General features: G+C 42.3%; 1 protein-coding gene across 5 annotated transcripts in view; it reads left to right on the top strand.

Moving 5' to 3' along the window:
- The first annotated feature begins 214 nt into the window (after positions 1–214).
- The window catches only part of DYNC1I2 (dynein cytoplasmic 1 intermediate chain 2), a 57,194-nt gene continuing 41,628 nt past the window's right edge, over positions 215–15,780 (top strand). For 3 of the 5 annotated variants that reach the window (XM_089519760.1, XM_089519761.1, XM_089519759.1), the window contains exons 1-3: positions 661–812; positions 6,640–6,757; positions 15,023–15,137. In XM_089519760.1, coding sequence (XP_089375886.1) covers positions 751–812; positions 6,640–6,757; positions 15,023–15,137 — 295 coding nt within the window. In that variant the 5' untranslated portion in view covers positions 661–750. Of the gene's footprint in view, positions 421–660; positions 813–6,639; positions 6,758–15,022; positions 15,138–15,780 lie in introns of those variants that run through there. The other 2 variants (XM_089519762.1, XM_089519763.1) reach the window with 2 other exon arrangements.

The following is a 15,780-nucleotide window of genomic DNA, read 5'->3' as shown; positions in this document are numbered from 1 at the left end:
CCCGGAAGGAAGCCGAAATAACAAGACTTGACTTTAGCATTTATAATCATTATTATTATTCCTCCAGAAGAAGAGGGACGGGATTATTTCATATCCACAGCCGGCTATGGACGGACACTCTGAGCGTTGTATACACCCCGCCCCACATTTTCTCTCTCTCTCTCTCTGTGCGCATGCGCGGCCTAATCTGATATTATCTTCTTCCGTTGCCGCCGGTGATGCTCGCTTCCGCGCCTGCGCGTTGGGTCAGGCGATGCTGAGCTGTCTCTGGCGGTGGGGCTCGCCTTCGCCTTTTGCTTTCTAGGGAAACCCCCCCCCCCGCCCCCGTTTTCGTGAAGGAGCCGCTCATTAAGAAAGCGCCGGGGTCGAGGAGGTTGAAGTTGTCAGGGAGGAGAAGGAGCAGAAGAGCCCCAGCGACAGGTCTGTGTGCGCGTGACGGCGGAGAGCCCCAGCCGCTTCCTCCTCGTGCTGCAGGGTGGCGCGAGCACAGGGAAGAGGGACGACCGTTGGCTTCGTCTCTAGTTGCGACCGTTGCGGCGCGTGCCGGGAGGGAAGGAGCCGCCCCGCCCTCTCCTGCTCCCCTCCACAGCGCTGCGCACGCGCAGTCGCCGTCGCGCGCCGGGCGTTTCCCCTCGCGCGCGCCCCCGCCCTTGTGTTCACTTCTTCCCCCCAAAAGCGACGGTTGATGAGTCAGTGGCTTCTCTGAGGTGGCTCCCTTGTTGTTGCTGGCCTCCCAGTCCTTTCCCATTTATGCCGATATTGCCATACCCCCCCAGGCTGAGAGAGTGTGACTTGCCCCAAAAGGACACCATGTAAGTTTGATAATAATCATTTATTTGTCCTGGGCCCAGTGCTATTCAACATCTTTATCAATGACCTGGATGACAGAATTGGGGGTATACTCATCAAATTTGCAGATGACACCAAATTAGGGGGAATAGCTAATACCCCAGAGGACAGGATCAAGATTCAAAATGACCTGAATAGACTAGAAAGCTGGGCCAAAGCTAACAAAATGAAATTCAACACGGAGAAATGTAAGGTATTGCACTTAGGGCGGAAAAATAAAATGCACAGATATAGGATGGGTGACACCTGGCTGAAAGAGATTACATGTGAAAGGGATCTTGGAATCCAAGTAGACCACAAGTTGAACATGAGTGAACAGTGTGATGCGGCAGCTAAAAAGGCCAATGCTATTTTAGGCTGCATCAATAGAAGTATAGTCTAGATCAAGAGAAGTAATAGTGCCACTGTATTCTGCTTTGGTCAGGCCCCACCTAGAATACTGTGTCCAGTTCTGGGTGCCACAATTCAAAAAGGACATTGAGAAACTGGAGCGTGTCCAAAGGAGGGCGACAAAAATGGTGAAGGGTCTGGAGACCATGCCCTATGAGGAACGACTCAGGGAGCTGGGGATGTTTAGCCTGGAGAAAAGAAGGTTAAGCGGTGATATGATAGCCCTGTTTAAATATTTGAAGGGATGTCATATTGAGGAGGGAGCAAGCTTGTTTTCTGCTGCTCCAGAGAACAGGACCCGGAACAATGGATGCAAGCTACAGGAAAAGAGATTCCACCTGAACATTAGGAGGAACTTCCTGACAGTAAGGGCTGTTTGACAGTGGAACACACTCTCTCATAGAGTGGTGGAGTCTCCTTCCTTGGAGGTCTTTAAACAGAGGCTGGATGGCCATCTGTCAGGGATGCTTTGATTGAGAGTTCCTGCATGGCAGAATGGGGTTGGACTGGATGGCCCTAGTGGTCTTCCAACTCTATGATTCCTCCATAAAAAAACTGGTATCATGTCCCACTCTGTGTACTTGAGTCAGAGGACATGGTGCTCCCTCCGTACAATGCTATTATATCAATCCATAACTTAAATTCCACAGAATTAATACAATAAGGACTCGCAATATACTCTCTAGTGCCTGGTTGAAAAAATTCAGATGGTCACACACACACAAACACCATGATGATGTTGTTCTGTGCCTTTGAGCCATTTACAACTTATCACAGAGTTTTCTTGGCAAAGTTTCCTCAGAGGGGGTTTGCCATGACCTTTTCCAGAGGCTGAGGCATTGTGGCTTGCCCAGGGTCACCCTGTGTGTGTGTGTGTGTGTGTGTGTGTAGTTGTTGTTGTGTGCCTTCACATGATTTCTGACTTATGGCGACCCTATCATATGATTTTCTTGGCACAATTTCCTCAAAGGAGGTTTGCCTCCCTTTGAGACTCAGAGGGTGTGACTTGCCCAAGGTTGCCCAGTGGGTTTCCCATGGCCGAGCCAGGATTCGAACCTTAGTTTCCAGTGCCACAGTCCGTAGTTGTTAAGACTTAGATTCATACTGCACCACATTGGTTTTGTTGGTGGTTGTTATTGTTGTGTGCCTTCAAATCTTTTCCAACTTATGGCAACCCTAAGGCAAACCTGTACTTCACTGTTGGTCCACTTTGACTGCTCTGGCTGTCTCCTCCTGTGGAATTATGGGATTTGTAGTTTAGTGAGGCCAAAGAGCTCTGGCTGGGAATTCTAAATGCCCCTCCCTAAACTGCAAATCCCAGAATGCAAAAAGGAGGAGGCAGCCAGAGCAGGAAAAGCAGAATAGCAGTGCTATAACAGTGTAGTTAAAGAGCCAGAGTGGTGTAGTGGTTTGAGTAGTGGACTATGACACTGGAGATCAGAGTTTGAATCCCGGCTCTACTGTGGAAACCCACTGGGTGACTCTGGGCAAGTCACACTCTCTCAGCCTCAAGAAGAGGAAATGGCAAACCACCTCTGAACAAATCTTGCCAAGCAAACCGCAGGATACCTTCACCTTAGGGTCAGAAACGACTGGAAGGCACATAACAACAACAACAACAACAGTGTAGTGCAGTTGAGCTGCATCTGCACTACAACTGCACTACAGAAATAATGCAGCTTGACACTGATTTATCTGCTGTGGCTCCATGTTATGGAATCGTGGGATTTGTAGTTTTGTGAGACAATTTGGCCTTCTCTACCAGAGATCTGTGGTGCCACAGTAAACTACAAACTCCAGGATTTCATACCATGGAGCCATGGCAGTTACAGGGGTTTGAAACTACATTAATTCTGCAGTGCAGATGTAGCCTAGGTGTATTTTATTTGATAGTGCGTTCTATGCAAGTAGGTATCATGCTTAATGGTATCTCCAGGGACTGCCCCTCCTAATATCACCAGGGTCCACCTCGAAGGGGTCAGTCTCTAAGTCTCGGATATTGTCCCTAAAATATTCTTGATCTGGCAATTGTATTTGTCCCTAAAATATTCTTGATCTGGCAATTGTATTTGACACCTTTTTTCCCTTAAGAAATGACAGATGGTTAAAAACAATTAAAATATGTAAAAGTTAAAAGACTCCTTCAAAACCACCCTAATAAAACATCTGTATTGTGCTGCTGTTCTGCCTCCTTTTAATGGAGATGGAGGAGGACACAGAAAAATAGTAGGAAAACACAGGTGTGTTATGCACAGAAGACCTCATCTGGATTCCCCTATCAAATTACATAAATGAGGCAAGATGAGTGCACAATAAAAGCTTTTGCTTGAAGCACCAGTTGTCTCTTCTTGGAGAGGAGTGAGCCTGCTCAGATTTATCATTAAAGAAAACTGATTATTGTAGCTTTTCAATGACCCTGCTTCAAACACCTAGTTACTGATATGGTTTATAGCTTGGAATCTAATTTCGTACCATTCCCACATGGCATCTGAGTTTTAGAAAACTAATGTAATTAATTGTCCAGATTGTGCAATTTTCATATTTAGGATATTGACACCTTTATGTCAATTACTGTTGTGCACTAGCATCAGGCATTAAGGATCCTTGGCAAATGAGCCTGATCTTAAAACTGAGATTGTGCACAAATAATAGATCAAAAATTCTTTAGTATTTTCATTTTGTTTTTCAAGAAATCACAGTTCGGGGGATAACACTTCCAAAGCAAATCAGTTCAGGAAGATAGCTGGGACACGAGATAGCGGATTAGAAACATGCTAAATTGAATGCTTGCACTGTCCTTTTCTGTAAGGATTTCACATCATTTTTTCTATTATTGCATCTGATGAATTATTATTATATTTATTTATATCCCACCCTTCTCCCAAGACTCTCAGGGTGGTTTACAACATTAAAGACATCATACAATTAAAAACATACAAAAACAATACAGTGCGCCCGCATCATACGTGGGCGCAATATACGTGGATTTGAGCATATGCTCAAACCTGTGTACAGCTGTGAGGGAGCGTGCGAGGCACAAGGGGCAGCGCGTCGCATTCAAATGAATGGGGCACCTGGGCACTGCCACACCGCCACATGCACAAGCCCCATTCAAGTGGATGGGGCTCAAGCATATGCATTTTTGGCTTATGCGGGGGGGTCCAGAACGGATCCTCCGTGTAAGCCAAGGGTGCACTGTATGTTACAATGAAGCAGTTAGATATATGAAACTCGTGTAGATAATCTATATTAAATTGACTACAGTACTTAGTCTGAAAGTGACTAAAAGTCATTCTTCAGTTGATCTTTATAGAAATGAATGAGCCATAGACAAGGACTTTGTGATACACAGAGATTTCAAATTTATAGCATACGGTATTTATTAATTGGAGTCTACTTCATCAGGTGTAGCATTGTGCATTTGATAATGTGGGCTCTATTCTGTGAAAGTTTCTCTGTCTGATCTCGTCGAAAAATAAATGTATGTCCCATTGATGTCAGTAGATGCAGACTTGTCCAACTGCGTAAGACTGACATACAAATGTGGGAGTTATCTCTTCTTGAATGAAACTAAGGCGGTGTACAGACCGCCCCTTTGGGGTGGCCTGCACCTGTCCCTTTCCCTGATGGATCGGGGCCTCAGCTGCCACAGTGGCAGCCCTGAGGCCCCAATCCGCCGCTTTTCCAGGCCGCAGGGAAGCGGCAAAAGGCCACTTCCCAGCGGCCTGGAAAGGGGTGTCCTTGGGGCTTCATACCCCAAGGATACCCCGACAGCGGTGGGGAAAGGGAGAAAGGGGCCACTCAGCCCCTTTCTCCTTTGTGTCGCTGCCGCAGCCGTGTAAAGGCTGCGCCAGTGACACAAACAAAGGAAGGAGCTCTGTTTTGGAGCTCCTTCCGGCGCCGCTGAAAGGGCGCCACAGGCACCCTTCAGAGGTGCCAAGATGTCACATCCACGCCACCCCATTTGGAGGCGGCGCGGCTGTGACGTCATAATGGTGGCGCCCATGTAGAAAGGGTGCCACCATTACAACGTACTAGGGTTGCGGGGCATCTGAAAAGGACGCCCCAAGGCAACCCTAGTACGTGTGTGTGCAGGCCGCGCAAAGCACCGGTCTGTACAGCACCTTAGGCTCGCATCTGAAAAATAAAAATGCAATAATATGTAGCATTTATCCAAGTACATGTGGCAGCTTGTTGTAGCTTTTTATGGCACGATTGGGAAACATGAAAGAAATATGTTTTAGTGAATGTTGTTAGTTTCTGCCATTAAACCATCCAACAACCGCACTAACAAGGAAGACTTGGCTTTTTTCTCAAAACTGCTTGAAATTCTATCATTCTTTTATTGTGAAGTCGAAAGGCTTTCATGGCCGGCATCCATAGTTTTTGTGGGGTTTTTGGGCTATGTGGCCATGATCTAGAAGAGTTTATTCCTGATGTTTCGCCAGCAGCTATGGCTGGCATCTTCAGAGAATGCTGACATGGAAGGGTTCTTTGAAGATGCCAGCCAGCTGCAGATGCTGGTGAAATGTCAAGAATAAACTGTTCTAGAACTTGGCCGCATAGCCCGAAAAACGAACAAAAAACATTCTTTTATTCCTTGCAGTTTTCTCTAACCCTTTAAGAAGCTATTAGATGTTGCATATTGAAACTGCAACTTTAGCATTCATAGTCATATATATATATATATATATATATATATATATATATATATTACAGAATGATATAATTGTCATTTTACTGCCTTTCAAACTTAAATTCCATTGTTAATTCCCTTTATATTTTCATCTGTATTTAAAAGGATCAAATTATAACATTTTGAAGCTTTGTATAGTTCTCTGAAAGAGTTTCTGAAGGAGCTTCATTTATTATTAAGTTGTTTCTTGGAGAAGATTTTCCTGGCAGGTACAAACTGTCTTCTGCTTCTACAGTAACATGTACTTTGTACTATACAGAGACAAAGCTGTGTTAGTCTGGAATATCAGTATGCAACAGGATGTTGTAGCACCTTTCGGACTAAATGTGTGAAAAATGTAGCATAAGCTTTCAAGGACTTGGTAGTCGACTTGTGCTACAATTTCTATTGTACTATACAGTTTACAATTTTTCCTCTCATGAGCTGTATTTAGATTTGTGTTGATATATTAGTCATCAGATATATTTTTGTGCTGCTGAAAACAAATACGCTATTTGAGTAGAAGCATGTGTAGTTTAACACTCATTTGTAGCAAAAGTTTTTTAGTCTTACAGTGAATATTATGATACAGGAATTAGATTTTTGGGATCATGGTCAAAATGAACATTTTAAAGGTGTGATCAAATTATTTACTTCTTATGTTAAGAATTCACGATATATTTCACGTCATTTATGTAGAAATATAATCCCTGTTTTGTTGACAGGATTCTCATCATGTCTGACAAAAGTGAGCTGAAGGCAGAATTGGAGCGTAAGAAACAACGCTTGGCTCAAATTAGAGAAGAGAAGAAGAGAAAAGAGGAAGAAAGAAAGAAAAAGGAAGTAAGAACTTTTAAAATTACATCTCCAGAAGATTTTCCTCTCAAATGTAATTTCTTTGTAGATACTGTAGCATTTGACAGCTTTTTAATGTCATAGAAGAGCTCCAACAGATAAGGTCATTTACTTTCATAGAATTAGTTTGATGTGAATGTTTGTTGGAAAAGCAAGGAATTGTCCCCAACCTTCCCATTTCTGATTTCTAATCCTGGACTGCATGTATTCATTGTGTGCCTTTGGGGTCATTCACTCTTACTTTTTTGAATGGAGAGATTTGCATCTTCGCACTGATTCAGAATCTGTTAGGTGTTCCTACTATAGTTTTAGACTATTGAATCTCTTTATGACATTTTAACCCTGTTGCCATTTACATTTGCTACCACACTGATTTAAAATGGAAGCGCCTTAATTTTCAGGAACGATGCAGTATGACCCAAATTGATTGAGTACCATGGTGCAAATTGATGCAGCTCTTAGAAAAAGAACTGCTAAGGGGTCCAGTGCCAAATGCACCGGTTTAAGAGGGCTTTTTGGGCACCCCCCTGCAAACTAAATTGTTTGCAGTCAAGGTGAATGTGACTGTCACATAAATAAACTGGTTCCAAACCAGTTTATTTTCATAGTGTGAACAGCCCCTTTGTTTAAAAGGGAGACGACCGCTAATGCTAGCAATCAGTCTTGCAACTATGTTAGAACTGAGACTTCGTACATTACTGAATTATAATGGATGGAAATGTTGTTGAAGAGTTAGAAACTCTTCCAAATTTGTTTTAGGAAGAAACTCACCTTCCAAAGAAGCTGAGGCGCTGTACAGATGGATGCCAGGGGCGCCATCGTTATGTGCGAGGGGTGGCGCTTCCAGACACCCCTCACCCCTTGAACGTGACGAGGGTGTCAAAATGGTGGTGCTCTGTACACACGTGCGCCACCATTTTGACGCGACAGACACTTAGTGTTCGCATCGCATGTCCTGGCGTCACAATCACACTGCAAGAAGAGCCTGCTTTTTTCGGGTTCTTTTTGCTGTGCGAGGGGGCTGTGTGGTTAGTCCACTGCAGCTCCCTCGCACAGCAAAACAAGGCACTGGCGACTGTCCTTTTTGGGCAGTCTGTATCCCGCCTGAGTTAGATTTAATAGGATGAAAAGCAATGTGTTGAGTGCTAGGCTGGAAATGTCTGGATCTCGAAGTGCCACTTTCAAATCCTCCAAAAGCCCTGAAAGCTCCACTGTTTCAGTTACCATTTTGTGTGACCAGAAGTGATCTTCATAATTGCTGGTTGCTTTTGGAGGCTTTTGAGCAGATGCACTGTTGTGAGAATAAATGTAAGGGGAAAGTGCCATTCTTCCTCAGAGGAAAATTGGAGTATAAATGTAATAAAAGAAGGGAATATTTCTGTTTTAACTGATTTTTGATCTTAATGCTCTAAAGTAGCTGAAGATATTGGATATAAAATTAATATTGCATACCAAAAAATCTCAGTGACCTTCTGGGTGTTGTTGGAATGCAGTTTCCAGTGTTTTTCATCAGTGGTTTTGCTTACAAGGGCTCATAGGAGTTTCAGCAGTTCAACATCTTGGAGGCCTGCATGATTTCCACCCCGCCTAAACTGTATAGGGCTGATATGCTGGGTTTTCATAATCCATTGTTTGAATCTTTCCTTATTTCAATAAATTATGACTAACTTATACATTAGTTCTCTTAAATATCATCTCTCTCTATTTGGGCAGGTATCGCAAAGCAGCACATGATTGAAAACATTAAATATGTCATTGAGAAACTATAATGTATCTCAGCATGACATATTAACTGTGATTACAAAAAAATAGTTGCCTTTTTGCTTTCTGATGGTTAATTCTTGAAATCCTGAATGTATTGACTAATCTTTATTTCCTTAATGAAGATTCTGTGACAGAATACAAATGAAACTCTTTAAGTGGTGCTCCTTCTAACATCAATAAATCATTGTGGGGTGGGAGGTAATTGTGAGTGTGAATTTGTCCATTGCTGATCTTAGTACAGTCTTCCCTCCCCATTCGTGGGGGATCCATCCCGGACCCCCCAGGAATGAGAAAAAATGTGGATAGTCAAGTTGCATTGACTATAATGGCGGCACATTATATTTTGTCACTGTTTTGTCCTTCCTAGCTTGCTGTCCGTGGAAACTCAAAATCATGAACAGGAAGTGCGCAAATGGGGAGGGACAATTGTATTGTCATGCTGAAAAGCGTATCAAGGTTGGCTGAAATGTGAAGTTGCTTCATTGGAGTTCATTAGCACATGTGATACTGTGTTCACTAGGTTACACTAAAGATAGTTATTTTACTGAATTAACTGACTGTCCATATTTTGTGAAGCTTTAACTCATGCAAGTTGAATACTTTTTATAATGAGATGGATAGTCCTGGATCTCATTCATCCCATTGGGGCTCAGATTTCATCTCTGCACCATAGCGTTGTTAAAAACACACAAGCTCTCATGGATCAAACCAAATGCTATGTAGCTGTCTCCAGGAAGGCCAAAGCAGGATGTGAGGATTATTTCTTTGGGCTATTGTCATCTCTTTTGAGAGGGATGCTGCCTCTTATTCTAGAAGTAGCATAAAATAATTGTGGAATGTTGCTTGATAGCCTTGTATTCCATGAAGTTGTCTAATCTCCATTGAAGTTATTGTCCTTCAGTACATCTTTTTTCCAGTAAATTCCAAAGTTTGAACTCTGTGAAGAAGTACTTTTTTCTCTCAGCAGTCTCATCATTCAACTTTATAGAATGACTCTGGTTTTTAGTTTTACCAGGAATGAACTTTGTTCAAGTATTTATGGTGTTCTCATCAGTTGAAAAAACCGACAGAATAACTCACAGGTCAATAAAAGCAAGCCAAGCTTACAGTCCAAAAAGACGTAGCACCCCAAAAGATGTGTGTGGGAGGGAAGCAAAAGGAAAGCAAGTAAACCCAGGGAGTGCTTTTCAATATTTTAAAGTTCAGGTGGATAAAGGGAATGGTGAATGGCTTATTACAGTGAGGCAAGATCAACTAAAACAAGTAATTGTAAGACCTTTTCTTTAAAAAGTTTCCCCAAATCCAGGATAATCTATTAACCCATTTCTCAGCAAGGTATTGGAGTGTGTAGTGGCCTGCCAACTCCAGAAGTTTCTGGATAAGGCAGGTTATCTAGATTCATTAGACAGCTTTGGTCAACTTGATGGATGACCTATACTAGGAATTGGGCAGAGAAAGTGTATCCCTGTTGGACCTCTCAGCAGCCTTCTAGACCATTGAGAATGATGTTGTTCTGGGACTGCCTTGCTGAGATGGGACTTGCAGGCAGTGTTCTGCAGTAGCTCTTTTCCTTTTTGGAAGACCAAGCCCAGAAAGTGGTGACAGTAGTAGATCTCTGCTCAACCCCTTGATCATTAGCCTATGGAGCTAGCTCCTCAGGATTCCCTTCTGTTCCCAATACAGTGGTACCCCGGGATACGAATTCACCGCGTTACGAAATTTCCGGGGTACGAAAAAGTTAGATTTAAAAAAACTGTTCCGGGTTACGAAGGATTTTTCGGGTTACGAAAATCTTTTCGGCGCGAAATTCAAAGCGCGGCTAGCGGCTAGCGGCTTTCCAGCGGCTTTTCGGGTTGCGAAATGTATCGGGTTACGAACGGCGCCGCGGAACGAATTAAATTCATAACCCGAGGTAGCACTGTATTATTAAATAGTCTTATAAAAATCTGGGGAGAAATTGTCTGAAATTTGAGAGTCCAGATTATATGCCACAGATAAGCGAACTGAATTGCAAATGATATGCTAAAGATATAAAATTCTATTTCTTCTTTTCAACTAAATCAAAGACACCTGTTTGTCCGTTGTCCATAATGAATTGGATGAAAGCAAACAAACTGAAGCTTAATCCTGGCAAGACAGGGTTGTTCATGGTCAGATGGAATTCAGAGCAGAGAATAAGGATTTCCTGTGCTGGCTGTGGTTACACTCCACATGAAGGCACAGGTTCACACCTTGTATATGCTCCTAGATTCCACCTGTGCCTGGATGCATAGGTTATACTGTTATTCAGGAGTGCATCTGCATAATTAAAGCTAGTGTGTTTACTGACTTTGTTGTTGGTGTGTGATATGGTCATAGTGACATATGCCTTGGTTGCATCCCAGTTGAATTACTGTAACACATTGTATGGGGCCGGATGCCATTGAGGAATGTTTAGAAACTTCAGAAGATACAAGGGCGGGTTACAGATGGGCAAAAAGGGGTGTGCTCATGACGTCATGAAGGTATAGCCTTTAGACAGCCCATACCTGAATGCCGCCATGAACGCACCGCCTGCACGCCCCAAGTGGGATGAAGCGGCATTAAAAAGGTGCCGCTTTTTTCCGCTTCTTTTCTATATACTGCGCAACTGCACATCTCCGTCTGTAAGCTGCTGCACCTGTACGCCACAATTGTCACGCCGCAAATTTAAGTTGCCCATTTAAAGGCTCCGAGTCAGCTGCGTCGCATAATGAGTCGGGGTCCTGGAACATGCGCAGTTTGCACTGAGGCTCTAATTAGAGTGTCAGATGCCATGCAGATGTGGAAGCTGCAGCACAGCTGCACTCTATTTTAATGCTCGTAACCCTAACCCTAGAGCAACATGTATGCATGCGCTGCTAGAATTGTGGAAAGTTTGGAATTTAAAGTGAACCCCTACACACATTCCTGCGCCATTTTCACCTAACAATAAAAAAACGCCAAATCTATAAATATTTACATATGTACAAGGGAGGTGATGGGGGATGGCAGGGGGACAGTGGCGACAGCTGTGGCTGTGCATTGCAGATTCAGCAAGAGCGCGGGCACCAAAGGAGAGGAGGTATCCATGATGCTGGTGACACTGGCAACGTGCAAGTGGAGAAGGATGCCAACACCAGCTGATCACCAGCTGGCAGGAGGCCACCTTTGTTCTTTGGTAGGGCGGGGGAAAAAGTTTAAAGGGGCCTGGGCGCTTTAAATGTGCACATATGCTTTCTGCCGCCGGTGCTGATCTGCGCAGCTGCGCATCCGCCAGCTGGCAAAAGAAAAAAAGCCGCGTTTTTGGCCGCCCGTGCGGAAGCTGCCTCTCTCTTTGCAGCGTCCTGCGAGGCGGCAGTATGGAAGCTGCGGGTAAGAAACAGCCCCAGGTGAGGCGTCTTCACTACCCCCATTGTGGAAGCCCCATCCACCTTAGCCACGCCCCCGGGGCGGACGGTCTGGAGACTCCATATTCAGGGGAAGACACCTTCAAGACGTCTTCCCCTGCCCGTCTGTAACCCGCCAAGGAGTAACAACTGGATTGTTAACCAGGCTGATTACAGGAAGCGTACGATTCCCTTGTACAGTCCCTTTAATTATCAGTTCACTTCCAGGAACAATTCAGGGTTTTAGTTATAAAGCCCCCATGTGGCTTGGGTCCACCTGCCTGAAGTATTATATTTTCCCATATGAGCTGGCCTGGGCCCTGAGATGGTTGAGGGAGGCCCTTTTCATGGTCCTGCCACTCTCACAGAGATGTCTGGTGGAAAATTAAAATGGACCTTTTGATGACTATCTCCAAACACTGAAAATCCCTCACTAGGGAGATCAGATTGGTTCCTTCCTTGCTGTCATTCTTTTAGCAAATGAAACTTCCCATTCCAGTAGAGCTTTCTACTGTAGTCAGTAGAGGCTTTTAATAATGTGCTGGTCTATTGTTTTGATTCTGGCCTTTATAGAATATCAATAATCAATCAATCATTTAAAACATATGCATTAAATGTTTAAGTATATTTAACTATTTTTATCTTTCATTTCTACTTACACTTACTTTAATAATGTAATGTGCCTGGAGTCCCAATATGTAGCAGAAAAGCGGTATGTAAATTAGTAGTAACAGGATGATAATGACAAAGATGATGATAACAATATATTTTTTTAAAAGCTGTAATGAAAGCAGACATGATCAGTTTTCTTTTCATGACCAGCTTGAATATGAAATAATTCAAAGAGAGGAGGAACAAAAAATTGCTGGTATCTCAGCCAAACCCGTAGGAGTGGCTGCTTCATGTCTTTTACTCTTTTAATTCTGATGCAACAGCTCCTGAAAGGCAAAGCCAATGAAGTTGGCTTCTCACCAGGGTTGATAACAGCCCTGATGCCTTTAGCAAAGCCCCTTGTATGTTTTAATTGCCCCTTTCTGCACCTTTTCCATCTCTTTAAAATGCTTTCTGAAAAGCTGATACCAGAATTGTATGTGCATTTAAATGAGATAACATTGGAGCTTTGCATGAAGTTAGTATCATATTGGTGGTGTTGTTTTTGATCTCTTTGCTAATAATCTCTAGCATGAATTTGATAGCTTTATGACCATGGTTTCCAATTGGTTCAGCACCACTTGCCATTGCACTTCATAAACCTGATAAAGTAGGCTATAGTCTAGGAGAGCCCATGCCCCAATCAACTTAAGACATGATTTTCTGGTGTGAATAAAATATTCAAATCTGATTGTTTTGAAATGCGCATTTTAAGGATTTCCCCTTTGACATGATTGTCAAATTGTGTCCAACTGCAGGGGGTGATGCTCATCTCTGTTAGGAAGCCAAGAGAGCCAGCATTGTCAAAGATGACAAAATCAAAAAAATTGGCGTGCAATTTAACAAGCTCTATTACAAGAGAATACTCAGTCTCTTAAATAAAAGTTTACAAGAATTTGCCCATGATGTTTTAGTAGTCTGCTTGCCCACAGTAACATTATTTTGTGGCACATCAGTAGTCTGAAAATGTGAGGTATAAGAATCAGCTCTTTAATAGTTTTAAAGAAGATACTGTACAAGATTGCCTGAGGGAGATTCTTCTGAGCCATGTGCCCCTCTTTCCTTATGTAGCTATAAATTTTCAATTCTTTTTAAAATATTTATTAAGATAGTGAATTGTATTTAAGCTATTTATTATTTTTCTCTTCTTCAGGGACCAAGCAAGATGGTGTACAGAAACCTGGGTGTGTGTGTGTGTGTGTGTGTGTGTGTGTGTGTGGAGGAAACAATAAACTGTTAAAAACTATCTTCCTTGCCCCTCAGATAAACTAAGCTGTTTATAGAGTTTTAAAGGTTAAACTCAACATCTTGAGTTGAGCTTGGGAAAAAGTTGGCAAAGTGCAGATATTTTATTTTTCTGATCAAAACACTCTTTACAGGTTTGCAGTCCAGCTGCCACATTTTGTGCTAATTAAAGCTTTCAGGTTCTTTTTAGGGAGCCCTGGTGGTGCACTGGTTAAATGCTGGTAGTTCAGCCACAAGGTTGTGAGTTCAATCCAGGACTCCAAGATTGACTTAGCCTTCCATACTTTTATAGGTTGGTAAAATGAGCACCCAGCTTGTTGAGGGCAATTGGCTTACATGTTGTAAACCGCTTAAAGAGTGCTGAATTCACTGATAAGCGGTATAGAAATGTACATGCTCTTGCTACTCATATACAGTGTATTATAATAATCTGTAATGTAACCAAATTGTGAATAACTGATGAGATGAGACTGATTCAGAAACAGCTGCAACTGACACAGGGACCACAGCTGTGCAAATACACACTTTGTCACCTCAGAATCCAAGTACAGTAGGGGATCCAGGAGTACTCACAGACTATGAGCCTGACCTTTTAAGGGGAGTGCAACCCTATTGAGAACAGACTAATTACTTTTTTTACTCTGTTAGATGTATTAATTTTCATTATGTCTTCCTATAAACAAGTGAGTATTAGATTCTGTGCCAGCATTAGTTCACAAAAGCACTAATGCGAACTAAATTCCTGTTTCTTGCTTAGATTCTTAGAGCAGCACTAAGGTCTGAGAGTAGTATGCAAGAGCTTTGTTCTCCATTTAGTTGATCTGATTTAATTGATAGATACTACAACTGCTTTTTTTTGGTCTTAGGCTCACTGTTGTTGAAAGTACAGTAGTTGCTTGGGTTTTTGTTCTCACTGATAGTACGTACCCTTGCCCAGTGCTGAGACGAAGCTATTGCACAATTCTCTCTCTGTCTTCTGTCCTCCTTGATCCCTACCATTTCCCCCATACAAGGCTTTGACATGAGGCCCTATGCCATGTCGATCCTTTCTTAATTAAATATAGATGGAATTCTTCACTGTATCACTACGTCTATTAAATAAAGTAATTGTTTTTTTAAAAAAATGTTTCCCTTGCACTTTAAATAAGTGATGTGTTAAGTAAGTGTACTGAGCCATATAATTTTTGCAATTTTAAAAAATATTTAGACTGATCAGAAGAAAGAATCTCTTCCTGTACAAGATGAGTCTGATCTTGAAAAGAAGAGGCGGGAAGCTGAAGCATTGCTTCAAAGCATGGGTTTAACACCGGATGCTCCTATGGGTAAGAATTATACAGAAAATGTATTGTGTGAATGTCCTTTCTACTACTAAATGTGGCATTAATATTAGCATGAAAGTTGAATGATTCACTCATGCATGTATCTGTTGCTTGTTCATTATTACAGTATTTTATCTCAGATCTTGAATGTACTATAGAGGGAAGCAATAGAGATGAGTATATCAATTTGGTTGATCTCCTATTGTTACAGTAATCCATGATTCAGAGTTTTAAGACTGTTCCTGTAGAAAACATACCCCTTAAACTATCTTAGATATTAAAATGACATGAAGGCATCCACAGTTGGATTTGTTTAATGCATTATCATAAATTAATAAAACTGACAGATAAATGTTTCGAAATAGCTGTATGGATCCAGAATGCTTTCTTTCCATGTGTGGAAGTTACTGATATCCAGCAGAGGTTCCTACTAGAGCAAGGGAGAGTGACTTTCACAGCTCCTTCCTGTAAGTTTCCCATATTGCCCTCCAGCGTAGCTTTTAAAGACCTACAGGGGAAAGGAGAACAGAATCAATATAATCTGTCCCCTGCTTTCCTCTAGTAAAATTATCCTGTGGATTCTACTCACATGAACTCTGACTCTTGGCCTCTACTACCTACTGAATGCTTTTCATGTATTCAGATA

This window comes from Sceloporus occidentalis, unplaced genomic scaffold (genome assembly GCF_023333645.1).
Source record: "Sceloporus occidentalis isolate IW3139 unplaced genomic scaffold, rSceOcc1.0.p SCAF_4, whole genome shotgun sequence".
Lineage (NCBI taxonomy): Eukaryota > Metazoa > Chordata > Lepidosauria > Squamata > Phrynosomatidae > Sceloporus > Sceloporus occidentalis.
This window is presented reverse-complemented; position numbering and strand designations above follow the sequence as displayed.